This window comes from Lycorma delicatula, chromosome 10 (genome assembly GCF_047948215.1).
Source record: "Lycorma delicatula isolate Av1 chromosome 10, ASM4794821v1, whole genome shotgun sequence".
Lineage (NCBI taxonomy): Eukaryota > Metazoa > Arthropoda > Insecta > Hemiptera > Fulgoridae > Lycorma > Lycorma delicatula.
In genome coordinates this window covers 51,885,979-51,900,064 of record NC_134464.1, presented here as the reverse complement: position 1 = coordinate 51,900,064, position 14,086 = coordinate 51,885,979, and the positions used below count along the sequence as shown (strand labels likewise).

General features: G+C 30.3%; 1 protein-coding gene across 1 annotated transcript in view; it reads left to right on the top strand.

Annotated features, from left to right (window-relative positions):
• Positions 1-14,086, top strand: part of LOC142331533 (transmembrane protein 151B-like) — a 452,942-nt gene that overhangs the window by 418,924 nt on the left and 19,932 nt on the right. Inside the window, exon 4 of the mRNA XM_075377518.1 lies at positions 8,780-9,000. Coding sequence (XP_075233633.1) covers positions 8,780-9,000 — 221 coding nt within the window. The remainder of the gene's footprint in view (positions 1-8,779; positions 9,001-14,086) is intronic.

The following is a 14,086-nucleotide window of genomic DNA, read 5'->3' as shown; positions in this document are numbered from 1 at the left end:
GACTGGTAAATTATTCTCCAAAAAGTTTAAGTGAAACACCCGAAACATTGTCATTAAAAATAAATGATCCCATTGTTTTTATTGCCTATGATACTACACCAAATGTTTACATGGAACCTATGTTGGTATCTAGTTTCGGCGGTGATTTGTGGATTTTCGTGACTCCATATGTGATTATTTTTTTTATTAAAAATCCACTTTTAGTAAATCTTTCTCATCGTTAAACAAAATAGAATTTATGTTAACATTATTTTGAATCCAGTGACAAAAATTTAAACGTACGGGAAGATCTCTAGGAAGTAAATTTTATACCTTTTGAAGATTAAAAGGATGGTGTTTTATCTTTTCGAAGGATTCGCCAAACCATACTTAAACCTGTTAAACCAATGTTTCTTCTTCCACCAGAAATTCTTCTGGTACTGATTCCCGGACTATATTCACTGTCCTGAGTTACATTTTCTTCTTCCCCAACAGGATGTTGTTTTTGATATGCAGCAGTATATTGTCGTGTGTTCGCGGCTCGATCAGAATATTGAGAGTTTAACAATTGAAAATGTTTATATAATTACAATTTATTAGTTTAAAGATATAGAACATAAATAAAATAAGGTAAATAAATAATAATGATGACAATAGTATTAATGATAAACGACAGTAACAATAAGCATAATAATAATAATCAGTGCCAATAATAATAATAACAAACAATGATTACATACAAAATAGAATTTTAAGTAACTTCAGGATTTGTTTATAGGTAGTTAAAACCAAAATTTCGTCCCATTGACAAAAGACATTATCATGACCGCTAATATTTACACCTCTAACAACTGGTATTGCATTACTACGAAGACAAGACTAGTCTAAAGTTCTTTTATTGCAAATACTTTTCCTACTCACAAATAAAACTGTCCTAACAATTTATGAATGAGTTTAGTATTTTATCTCTTTCACTAATTATCTAACATTAACTCACCAAACAACTTCCACTGACCGCACTGGAATGCTTGTGACGGCACTTCGAACACTATCCTACACCATACAGTGTAGGATACACGCCGTCTTACAATCGCGCCGGACACAACCAGCAACACGCCTATACTCGTCTCCAAAACTTATCTCAACTCGTCTTCTCTGTAGTATTTATATTCCTATTTTCTTTACATGCAGAACCAGACCCAAGTTGAAGAGTGAGAATGATATCAGAGACATTTTCCCATAAATTTCTACCCTGGTCCGATTATTCTTCTGATGAAACAACATCTGTTGAGGCGTGTCAGGGGCAGTATTACAAATAATAATTTTTAAACAGATCTGTTAGCCTTACTAAAAGGATTCCTTTTAGCCCCTTTCTAGATTCCTCCCATTATTATATTTTCTACTACTTTCTTCTTAATTGGCAAAAATCCTTTACTCAGGTTCGTTATACCGGTCGTATTACAATGTGATCCAGCGTACAAAAGCACCGAAACACCGAAGCAAATGTTCTATGGCTTGAAATCCTCCTATTTAGAAATCTCTGATTGTGTTCTCGCTGTCTAGCTCGAGTGTTTTCATTGCAGAACCCATAAACAAAAATGATGTCTGTGTATTCTTTATTGGAAAATTTATAAGGAATTGTTAGATAATGATATTTAAGCACTATTTCATTCACCTGTTTAAATGTTTGCTGTTCAAGTGCAATGCAAAAACTTAATCGTTGGAATTAGCTGTTAATATTACCAATTTATGAAATAGATTATTTCAAACAAATTTAGATAAAATTAATTTTAAAATAGTGTTTTTCGAATCCAGTCTTTTGATTTTTACCCAGATCTCTAGAATACTACTAAAAATACAATTCTAGAACCTAATTTTTTTTTTTCAGTTTTTCAAATTACATTTTATATAAAACAACTAAATTTACCAATTAATTTAGCTCACAAGAATTACAGCTTGGCTTAATTTTACCAAAGGGGCAGAAATCAGAGAGAAATCTTTCGCCAGCCGATGCTTACCAATGAAGTGATTTGAAGCCTACGAGTATATTTATATGAACTTTCTTCTTTATTTTAACCAGTAAAACATATCCTGAAAGTAAGTTAAATTTTTTGCGAATCACTCAGTTTATAAAAAAGGAAAAATTTCAGTTATTTAAAAAAAATAAATTATCATTTATTCCTAAAAATTAATTAAATAATATCCAACCAGATAATACATATTTGGTTGTTATACAACATATTTTAATCAACGAGAAGGTCTCTTTTGATGTTTCATTTTCTAATTTTAATTAATTACTTTGCGATCTAAACTAATTTGGTATGATCAATTAAATAAAGATTTCATTAAAAGTTTCTTTTACCGAAACAATGTTTCTCTGTTAATGAATTTTAAAATACTCGCAACTAATTAAATTAATATTTTGCATACTTCATTTAACGTACTCAAATATTTATTAATTAATGCCTTTAAAATTGATATTTTATTGCGCACTGAATTTATAAATCTGTTATTTTTGCATATGTTTTATCTTCGTATCACTTTTTTTTAATAATATATTTATTTTTATGAAATAATATGAATTACTAGCCGTTCAGAGAACTCCGCCCCCTGAACCACCACTCTGTTCATTATCCTCACATGCTTCTGAAAATAATATTGATAAAATAGCAACTAAAGCCTATTTAATTTATAAAAACTATTAGTGTATTGTAATTTCTTCAGAACAACAGTTTGATCAGTACAGGACCTGAAATTTTGAGTGATCTGATATTTGCGCCGTGCATGCCAAAATAGACAGTCTCCATCTTAAAAATCCTTGTTATAGCTGTACGGGTAAGCTGTATATCTTGTACGGGTAAAAAAGTGTTTTGGAAGTTCTTGGCGTTACCAGACAAAAACCACGAGAAAGTAACCGTACTTAGTTTCTCTCATTTTTTTATTTGTTTTATTTTATGTTTTTTGTGTACCAGTTTTTGAATAGCATCATCTAAAGAATGGACTATTATACAATATTTACAGTTTTCTCGAATGCGCGTATACATACAGATTGATCTCACAGGAGACTCTGGAGCAAGCCACATATAGTTCTCCATACGAGAAGCATTGACTCTCCAATTGGAGACCAAACACTTGAACTATCTGCCCGTTTAACTTATTTATTACCACCGAAAAAGCAATTTTAAGTGAAAACTGAAGGCAATTAAAAACAATGGGCAAGTCTAAAGGAATTAACACCGTAAATCTTCACACCTTTAAAGCTAGCTACTTTTATCGATAACCAAAAAACATATCGAAAAAAGAGAACTTTTTTGTAAAAATTCTTTTTTTTTTAAATTGCAGATGGTCGCTAAATTCCATTTGACAAACTATTTTACCATGTAAAGTTGAATATCGGCCAAGAACATAATCCTGTTGTTACCACAAGTAATTAAAACGGCCACCATCTTGAAACGGTGAAATATTTCATAACTGAAATAGTCTTGTGTTTTTCCAGGGATAAAACCTGCGATCATACAGAACTTCAGTTTAATTGGTGGAGTAGTTTTTGCGGGGAACAGTAACAGACTCACCGACACCACTTGATTTTATATTTGCATGATAGACAATCACTTCTTTTTATTTATAAGTTTGTATTTTTTAATACTGTTCTGATCAAGGTATTTTTTTTGTTTTCCTTGATAGCGCCAGGGAAAAATTTGAACGATTCCTTTTTATTATCCACGGAATAGAAAAATTACCATTCCTAACGTAAGCTAGAATATAATGTACTGTTATGTTCTGTGATTTGAATAAAGTTTTTATTCTTTAATTAAAGAATAATATAAAATAATACATGTAAGGTGCCATATTAATAACGTATTGGAAACATTAAAATAAAATAAAAAGACTATGGACTCTGCGTCCATAGTACGCAGAGTCGTAGCGACTTTGGAATTACTTTGTAGAAAGTAACAGTTGTTATATACTAGGATGGTGTTAAACTTGAAAATGTGAAGTAATAGTTTGCATGTATAATTAAGTTGAATGGAAAGTGTGGATCTGCCACAAAAAGGGTAAGAACAACTTAAGGAATTTGAAATGTGAGATTGGAAAATTAAAGGAAATTATATGGACAGACAATGATAAATAAAGAAATAATGACGAGAATGAATGAAAATAGAAGCTTAATGAAAATAATTCAGAATAGGAAAGATTATTCTAGGCTAGGATGTACGAGTTGTGGTTATTAAATAACGAGACTAATGCTGTTACAGAAGAACTGCGCATGTACTAAATTCGTACGATCGACAGCTGTGTAGCGTGAAGCCTTCTCTTTCGATTGTTGCCACTTCAGTTTCTGTAGACATATTAGTCTGGCCATGGCCTTAGTTTCGATAACATGTTTTTTTTTTTGATTTGCTGAAAAAATAATAAGTGTTGTATTAGAGCAAAGAATTGTCGTGAAATTTCACATGAGACTTAGGAAACCGCTACTGAAAATTATCTTTTATTAAAAAAAAACCGTATATGACAATGAATGTTTATCACATGCGCGGTTTTTTGAGTGGTTTAAGCGTTTCCAAGATGGCCGAGAAGACGTTGAAAATGATGTTCGCCCGGGTCTTGGTTTTTTATATTCATGGGTACCTACACTGGGTTCCTGAAGGTCAAACTATTAATCAACATTACTACCTTAAGATCCTTGCTCAACTCCATGAAAAAATAAGAAAAAAAACGACCCGAATTTTTGTGAAAGAACAAGTTATGGGTTCTTCATCAGGACAACGCACCGGCTCACACTGCATTGTCTGTCAAGACGTTTCTAGCCAAGTATAACATCCCAGTGTTAGATCAATCGCCTTTTTCGCCTGACCTGGCACCATGTGACTTTTATCTGTTCCCCAAGATCAAATCTGCATTAAAAGGAAGAAGATTTCAGACCGTTGATGCTGTGAAAGAAAAAGCGGCATGCGTCTGAGCTCACAGAAGAAGACTTCCAGCACTGTTTCGAACAATGGAAAATTCGTATGGAGCGTTGTAGGGGTAGAGGAGGGGTATAATATTTGAAGGGGATAATAACTAAATATGTATAAGTTTAAAATAAAATATTTTACATTATTAGTCTCGTTATGTAATAGCCACACCTCATATCATGAAAGAAGTATTGATTAAAAAAACTCCGGTAAAATTAATTGGAAGTAAAACGAATTAGAAATTATAGATGATGTAATGTAAAACGGGAGCTGTCGTAATTTTGAAGATTTAAATCTGCCTCAAGGCAGATAATATAATAACGCACAGATTTTGCACAAATTTTACGGTAACCAAATTGCTCGATAATATGGCCTACTCGTTCTTTAGATATGCGTAACTGAATAGCGATGCGTTGGTGGGTGATTCGCCGGTCACTTTGAAGCAAATCGTTCATCTCCTTTCTATGTTTCTCGTTAGTCACAGAAACTGGTCGTCCGCTACTATGTGCGTCCTCAATTGTCGCTTTACCAGCTTCTGATTCGCGAAATTTCAACGCCCAGTTATTCGCAACGCTCAATTATTGGACAGATTGAAAATTACCTATTAGGAATATAATATATAAATAATTGTATTTTATCCATTTGCATAATGGGATGACCTTGACCTTGACTTGAAGGGGTGAGTGACATCACGGGTTGAAGGTTGAGTTAGAACATACATTCCTCACTGTTCGTTAATTAATCTTTAGGAAGTTCAGTATACATACAATTTACATGTTATCACAAAAAAAAAAATCTAAATTGTCCTTTTCCTTTTGCAAAACTCTGAAACTTATTGGAATGCAAACTTTTAAATTAGTGAAGATTACCCAAAACTTGATGAAAGATTGATTAATGCCAAAGTCAAGGATAAAACAAAGTATCGCTTGCAGATCTTTCTCATTTCATTTGCATTCTATGCTGTGCACGCTTATTAAAGAAAGTGAGAAGTGAAGAGATTCTGAGAGTGATAGTGTTGTACATTAGTATCTCAAAATCACAAAAATTCAGGTGACTGTTAAGTCACTATGTGACATCTTCACCATGTTTTCCTTAGCGATTACAGAAAAACACAATTATTGACACGGAAAACAGATTTGTATTGTGGTAGTGAATGGGATTATTCTCATAGAAAACAGCTCTGACTAGTGTTATTTGTATCTAAAGTTCTTTTCAAGTGTTGTAGACATAAAATTGGCTTAAACAAATGATCCCTTTTTCTGTTACAGCACTATTATCTAAAACGCATCTTAGAAAAATACTTTTTAATTGATTTTTTTTATTCAAAACCATTGTATTTACTTGTCTGCAATTTTTGATTTTTTATTAAAAGAACATGTAAAATTGAAGTTGTTATAAAAAACATATTTTCATTCTCTTTGAATATATTTTGTACAATAACAATGAATTTAGCTAGATAATATTTCTTTTTACTGTTTTTTTTACAACCATACAGGGAAATGTTATTCAGTCCTTCCCATTTTATTCACAAGTGGATACAATGCTAACATATTCTTTTTACACTCAGTGATTCACTAGACTCATGTGATAGTAGGCTAAGTAATAACGAAAACATTTTTCACTGATTAGGAAAGTAAAGATGCTAAATTTTTCTGTGCTATTAGGCTTTTAAAGCCTTGGAGGAAAAGCAAAACTTGCTCACTTTTAAAATTGGCCCATATGAGTTTATTAATTGAAAAATTAAAATGAAAGTATTTTCTAACTATGAAAGGAGAGTTAAACAGAAAATAAATAAATCTTGATCTCAGTATATAGGTAAAGAAAGAACAATAAAAAAATTACAAAAACAAAATAATACAAAAATTACAAATTACAAAAATAACAAAACAAAAAAAAAAACGTAATTTTTTTCGTATAAAAATGTATGCTTACAATTAAAGCCAAATCAAGTCCACCCTCACACATTCATACAATGTGTCAGTGTGTTAACTTTATAGCATTTGGTCTATATACAATTAAAATTGTTTGTAATTCTTAAATATTACATTTATAATAGTTGTTTTATTAAAGAAAATATATACATACACAAAACGCGCGCGCGCGCACACACACACACACACACACAAATATATATATATATATATATATATATATATATATATATTCTGAATTGTTTGTTTTCTTTTAACTTCTTTAACCCTTTTTTATTATCTTCATGATGTAGGCTTCTCTAGTTTCTTGTTTGAACATACTTTTATCTGGCCTGAGCTACATTTATCTAGTTCTTTCCCTCTACAATCTTTATATCATCACTCTATATTTACTTAGGTTTCCCCTTCCATCATACACATTCATCACTTATAGTAATTTATTGTAATAAATTTTATCGCAGTCCCATCTTCACCAAATATCCTGGCTGTTACATCATTCTTTGATATTGAATATCCTTATTCTAAATAATTTTTTTACAAGTATTTTTTCTGCTTCTTTGCTGCTTATTTCTTACTACTATTTACTTACCTAATCCCTGGCTTTTATTTTGTTTCATGTAATTTTATTGCTTTCCTCCATTTGTTCTCATCACTTTATTATTCCATCACAGTTATGATTAGTCTTATAATATTCAAAAACAAAGAATTTTGAATGATGAGTATATGATATAAAGTTTCTATTCTGTTGCTGTAATGTCTAAATTTGAAATTACAGTGAAATAAGTAATTGCATATATCACCAGAATTAATTAAAAACTGAATGTAATTTATTTGGTTTTTAGGTAACTGTATAATATACGTACAGGTATATTTACTAATAACCTTTAAAAACTAATATTTAAAAAATATATATTTTCTATTTTTAATAACGATTTATTTATATTTGGAGTATATTTATGTTAAAATTACATTTTATAATTTCAAGACATGTTAGTTAATAATATTAAAATTAAAATGATACTGACAGTTGAACAATAACTAATTGTATACGAGTAACTATGCTGTGCCTTTTCCTGAAAACCAATGAAAAACTATAAATCTATAACTGTCTACAGCAGCACAAAATGTTGCCAAGATTATTGTGCTATCAGAATAGAAGTAAGTTTGGGATGTGCTGTTACAGAATTAGTTAATTGCATATATTTTGTATTATATAATTTCCTTCTCAATACTAATATGTTTTCAATTACATTTTAAGTATACTGTTAGAATTTTATTTGTTATTGTTTTCAATCAGCTATATTGTAGTACTTCAACAGTTCTATTTGATTTAATTTAACTTTACTTTTTCTATATAGATTAATAGTAATTTAATTTTTTAAATTGTCAGTCATTAATCTTATCAACAAAAAATCACCTAACTTGGCAGTCTGTACCTTGGTGGTTGGTACAAAATTGACTTTAGCTTTTTTTTTTTTTTTTTATTAATTCCACATAGTAGCTTAAAGTTTGTGCATGCATGGGAATATAAAATGGAAATGATTAAGCCATTTTATGTGTTTGAACAAATTATATTTCTGTTTGAGATATTATTCAAATGTTTAAAATTTTAAAAGTAGCTTGCTTGTCCCTTGAACTGTTTTCAAAGGAATATTATAATTAGATATAACTTTCAAAATAAATTTTTAAGGCAAAATTGAACAGAAAGTTCTTCAACATCTGAGATATGGAACATAGCTGAAGTGTATTCAATTTTTTTACTCATTAAACTCTTAATTTTTTTTATCAAAATTTAAGCTGAAAATTGGTTGAAATTTATATTATATAAGCCATGACTTTCAAAAGGTTTAACATTCCTGCTATAAAGAATGAGTACAAACATTTGTATACTGTTCTTATCAATCAATTGTTTAGGTGGAAGGCAGTTTGTTATCACTATGTAAGACGTAAACGCCAAGTAACACGTTATCGTAATGGTGATTCATATACCTCAACTCAAGTATATTTTGAACGTGTTAATTCACATGCTGCTGGTGCTAGTTTTGTATTTGCTTATTGTGGTGTAAAGGATATATCAAGGAAACTAATGTTACAAGAAGGAAAAGGACCTATTACTAAAATTAGATTCAGTAAAGGTATTGTATTGAATTGATTTCTTTTTGCAATTTATGTATTTTAATTGGCTATGAATATAAATTCATCATATATTGTAGATGTAGTTGCCTACTTCTTTTGTATCACCATTGCCATTTTCCTAACAAAAAATTCTTAATAGAATCAACATATTTGTACAGCACATAGCAGATTTTTATAAAAATAACTCCAGTTTGAAGAGTGGAATAATGTTTGACACAAAAGAGTTTAGTGAGTTAGCAAGTAATATTATCACTAGACATATCAATTTTTGGAAGCGTTCAAGTCCTAGTAAAGTCAGTTATTTTTTTACGGATTTGAATACTAGATCGTGGATACCGGTGTTCTTTGGTGGCTGGGTTTCAATTAACCACACATCTCAGGAATGGTCGAACTGAGGCTGTACAAGACTATACTTCATTTGCACTCATACATATCATCCTCATTCATCCTCTGAAGTATTATCTGAAAGGTAATTACCAGAGGCTAAAAACAGGAAAAACGACATCAATTTCATATTAACAATATATTTTCCTAAAGGCTATAATTAGGGGGTGAAGAGTAAAAATAAACAAGATAATAAAATTAAAGAAGAGGTATATTTTCTCCACTAGAATAGGTAACAGTGTACTGGATCTCATGCCAGAAATGTACTTATCTCATTAATAATTAATTGGCCTAATCAATTAATTATTAATAATAATTAATAAAAGATAATAATAATATCTTAACAATTAATTAATTGGCCTGGTTGTATAGAAATTGTTTTAATTTTACTGTATGATTGTTCAGTACTGTATTAAACATTATAGCACTCTTCAAACTGCTTTTATTTGTATAAAAATCTGCAGGATGACATTAATTCCCCTTTAAAAGAAACTGTAGCAACAAATTGTCTCAAAATTAGATATATTAGAAACTTTAATAATGTTACTAGTTTTTAAGTACAATTAACAATTAAGTTCATATAAAAATTTTTTTTTAGTATGCGAATATAATGTAGCTGTGAAATTATGTAAAAAAGAGGAGAAATAATGAACAAATAAATATAATCAGATGGCATCAATATATGAGATAATTATGATAATTATCTTTTAGTTTGTTTATAGTGAGTGCTACATAGTATAACCCAAGATGGTAAGTGAAAATTAATTAACATCATTACTCACACAGAAAGGAACTTTGACTTCACCTTACGTGCATTAGGTTCTTTACATGTGTCATAACCATAGAAATATTGGGACAAAAATGTAAAGCACAAAATTAATGTATCCCTCTTTATTGTGAATCAGTTCATTTTATACATGCTTTTACACGGAATTTAAACTAGTTACTATAATAACTGGTTTAATTTTTGCTACTGTGAAATTATATAATTTATCCATCATAAAGAATTGAATTTATCCTCTGTGACTGATAAATTTTCTTAATGTGCACAATGATAATTATGATTTTAAATGAAAATTAGAATGACTATTAGAAATTATATAATTAATTACAACTATATTTTGCTCATTTGAGATATAGTTCTGGAACTGTGTTTATTTTTTTTGTTTAAGGTTTTTTCACAGCCTGAATGATTGACAAAAAATTTTCTCTACATGTATGTATAGAAACCTTATTTCTTTAACCTTCCCTTTGACAAAACATTCTGATGCAAATTACTGTATATACAGTGTAAAACAAATGTGAATGTCTAAAAAAACAGCAAATGAGGCTTATAGCAGAGTAAAACTAATATATGTATAGTAGTAGGTCATTTCTCTTTATGATTATACACACACATGATTGCCATAATCTAGTTTCTTTACTATATCAATGAAGAATGCTACATACTATTAACAGTTATGGTACTGTCAAAATGTCTTCTTTATTCTGCTCCAGATTTTGATCTTTATTAATAATGAGTAATTATTACTGTTGACTAAGCCACCATTCATTTTTTGACCTAGAGAATCCTACTTAATTTTACTAAGAAATGTGATATTTGTATTAATTTGAACTTCTAACATTGTTACATTCAGATTAATATAACCTAAGTATTGTTCAACACTTATGTGATCAGGACATTAAATTTCACAATTCATCTACAATGTTTCATGAACATGTACTCTAATGCTTCTCTCAGTAGATTTTCATCCAACTTTTTACAATTTGCTGTTGTACATCCATAAAATATCTGTTTTTATTAGTCAATCATTTTTCTTGTATGACAGATTTCTTATAAAAAAGAATTTCAGAATATATAATAAATTTATATATAGGAGCTCTCTTGACAAGAAAATAGCCAATTCAAGTTAAATTTATAAAAATAATCAAAAAAATATTGTTCACCTTATCAGTAGAATAATTTCTACTTGTAAAGGTGAAGTCACAAAGAAAATTATAATTTTATAATTTAATAGATTGGTATTATTTAATTATTTTTATTGACAGTGTACATAATTCTTTTAACAAAGTTTTAACCTATTCAGAATGTCACTTTTATCTTATACAATGCTTAGCAAAGAACATTAAAAATATTATGGTCCCTGGCAAGTGATTAAAAGCCATCTCGTATAAGCTGATGTTTATAAAATGTCTGGAATGTCTCTGGTGTAGCGCCCTTGAAATTGAAGGTTTTAAAGAACAAAGTAAAAGCCAACAGCCAAAGCCATCCTTAATGAACTAGTTCTGTTGTTTACCAAAGCTAATAATATTATTTACAGTTCACTGCATGCTGTTGCATTTTTTATTAACTAACGGCCTTAGTAGTCAGCATCACTTTAAAGGAAATACAAGGTCTGTTCAGAAAATAACCAAAATTTTTAATTACACAATAATGGAGATATTTAGTGATGAACGGTTGGCAGCATTGTGCTCTGCATAACCTGTGTTCTGTGTTCTTGTTAATATCTCATTTAGTTTTTGTGTTATTGTTATTTGAATGCAGTGTATGTAAGTGTTAGTAGTGATTTTTGGGAGCAACGATACAATGTAAAATTTTGTGTGAAACTGGGGAAAACTTTTACAGAAACATTTCACTTTTGAAACAAGCTTATGAAGATGATGCTCAGGGTTATACGCAATGTTACGAATAGTTTTCACAATTTAAAAGTGGTAGTCAGTCAACTGAAGATGACCCTCTACCAGGAAGGTCCTTACTTCAACTGATGACACCCACGTTCAGAAAATCAATGATCTGGTGCATTCAAATTGCCGATTGACTGTCAGAGAACTTGCAGAAGATGTTAGGATCTCAATTGGATCATGCCATGGCATTTTAACTGAAAAATTGAACGTGCATCAAGTTGCAACAAAATATGTTCCTTAACTGATGACCAAACAGCAGAAATAACATTTAGTGGACATTTGTCAACAACTTGAGCAAGCCAATAACGATGAAAATTCATGCAAAGTATCATAACAGGAGACAAAACTAAGTTTACGGCTAGGACATTGAGACAAACGTTCAATCATCACAATGGATTGGCAAAGGATCTCCATGCTCCAAGAAAGCACATCAGTCTTGTTCCAATGTCAAAGTGATGCTCTCCTTTTTTTCAATTTTAATGAAATTGTGCATGTTGAATTCTTGCCTGGTGAAACAGTGAACCATACATATTATCAAGGCGTTTTACAATGGTTATGTGAAAAAAAAACGCAGAAAGAGACTACAGTGTGATGAGACAACTCGTGGTTCCTTCACCACAACAATGCGCCTGTACACTCAGCTTTGTCAATTCATCAGTTTTATGCCAAAAATCAGATGCCTGCCCTCCCAAGAAAAACATCATCTGATTGATTTTTTACTTGCCAGACCAGGCCCCTTGCAATTTTTTCCTAGTTCCGAAATTAAAATCAGTGATGAAAGGATGCCATTTTGAGGCTATTAAAGCATATTTTGAGACATTAACAAATTTGTCTTAGACCTTAAAGGCCATTTCAAATGAACCATCCAAGGACTGCTTTGCAAAGTGGAAACACCACTGGGAGTTGTGTGAATAGGGGAGGAGAGTACTTTGAAGGAGACAAGGAAAATAATAATCATTAAAATGAATAATAAAGATTAAAATAATGAATTTCAGTTATTTTCTGAACAGACCTTGTAAATTTGAAGAACAGGTATCTGTAATGAATGCATCAAGACTTTGATGTTCAAGAATGCCTTGACAGAACAAAAAAAACCTGCACATTTGTTCACCCACAACTCAGACTCTCAAAAGTTTCAGAAGATTAACTTTTGAATATCTAAATAGTTCATTATGGTCAGTGCCAAAAACTTTGCATGATAAAAAAATTTCAAGTGTATCTTATATTTATTTAAAACAAGGGCTACTTGAAGATGATGGAATCAAAGACTTCAATATTAGAAATTGATACTTTATTAAACATGGCCTGGACCAATTCTGTAAAATAATTTTGGTCTGACACAGATGTCTTTAGGGTGAATTGTTAAGTTAAATGAATATACTTGTTTCATGAAAATAAGAAAAATATTTTGGTGTGGCAATTTAGTCGACTTGGTTTATTTTGGAATTCAATATACGTAGTCATTTTGGCTTCTTTGGACTATAGTTTTATAGAAATAAAAAAAATTATGTTTGCTTTAGAAATGTGTGCTTTTAGGACTCGAAATGCTCATGGATAACTTTATGAATTTACTTTAAAATTTATGCACATTTCATTCATGCTTACACCGCTGGTTTCGACAGTTTTGTGAATGAAGTTTTCAGTGGGTCTATGATGTGACTGGTCAATTTGCAGCAGGTATTGAAGTGTATTCCTGTTGTAAGATTTAACACTAATGAATTTCTTTCAAGGTATGAATGATTAAGGACTCTTTGTATTTAAGAAGTCACAAATTATTTAATAACTAAGTACATACACTGAGGACATATCTCAGGATTTGGATAGTGATTATTTAAGAGTATATGAAAATTTTTCAGATAGACTTCAATAATGTATTTTTAAAGATTATTCATGAATGAATCAAGAATCAAGTCAGTTTATCACTGCTTTGTATAACTACTACATACAGCTACATGGAATTTTAATACTTCTTCCAATTACTCTATTTGATTACTCATAAAAGCATAATGATGAAGT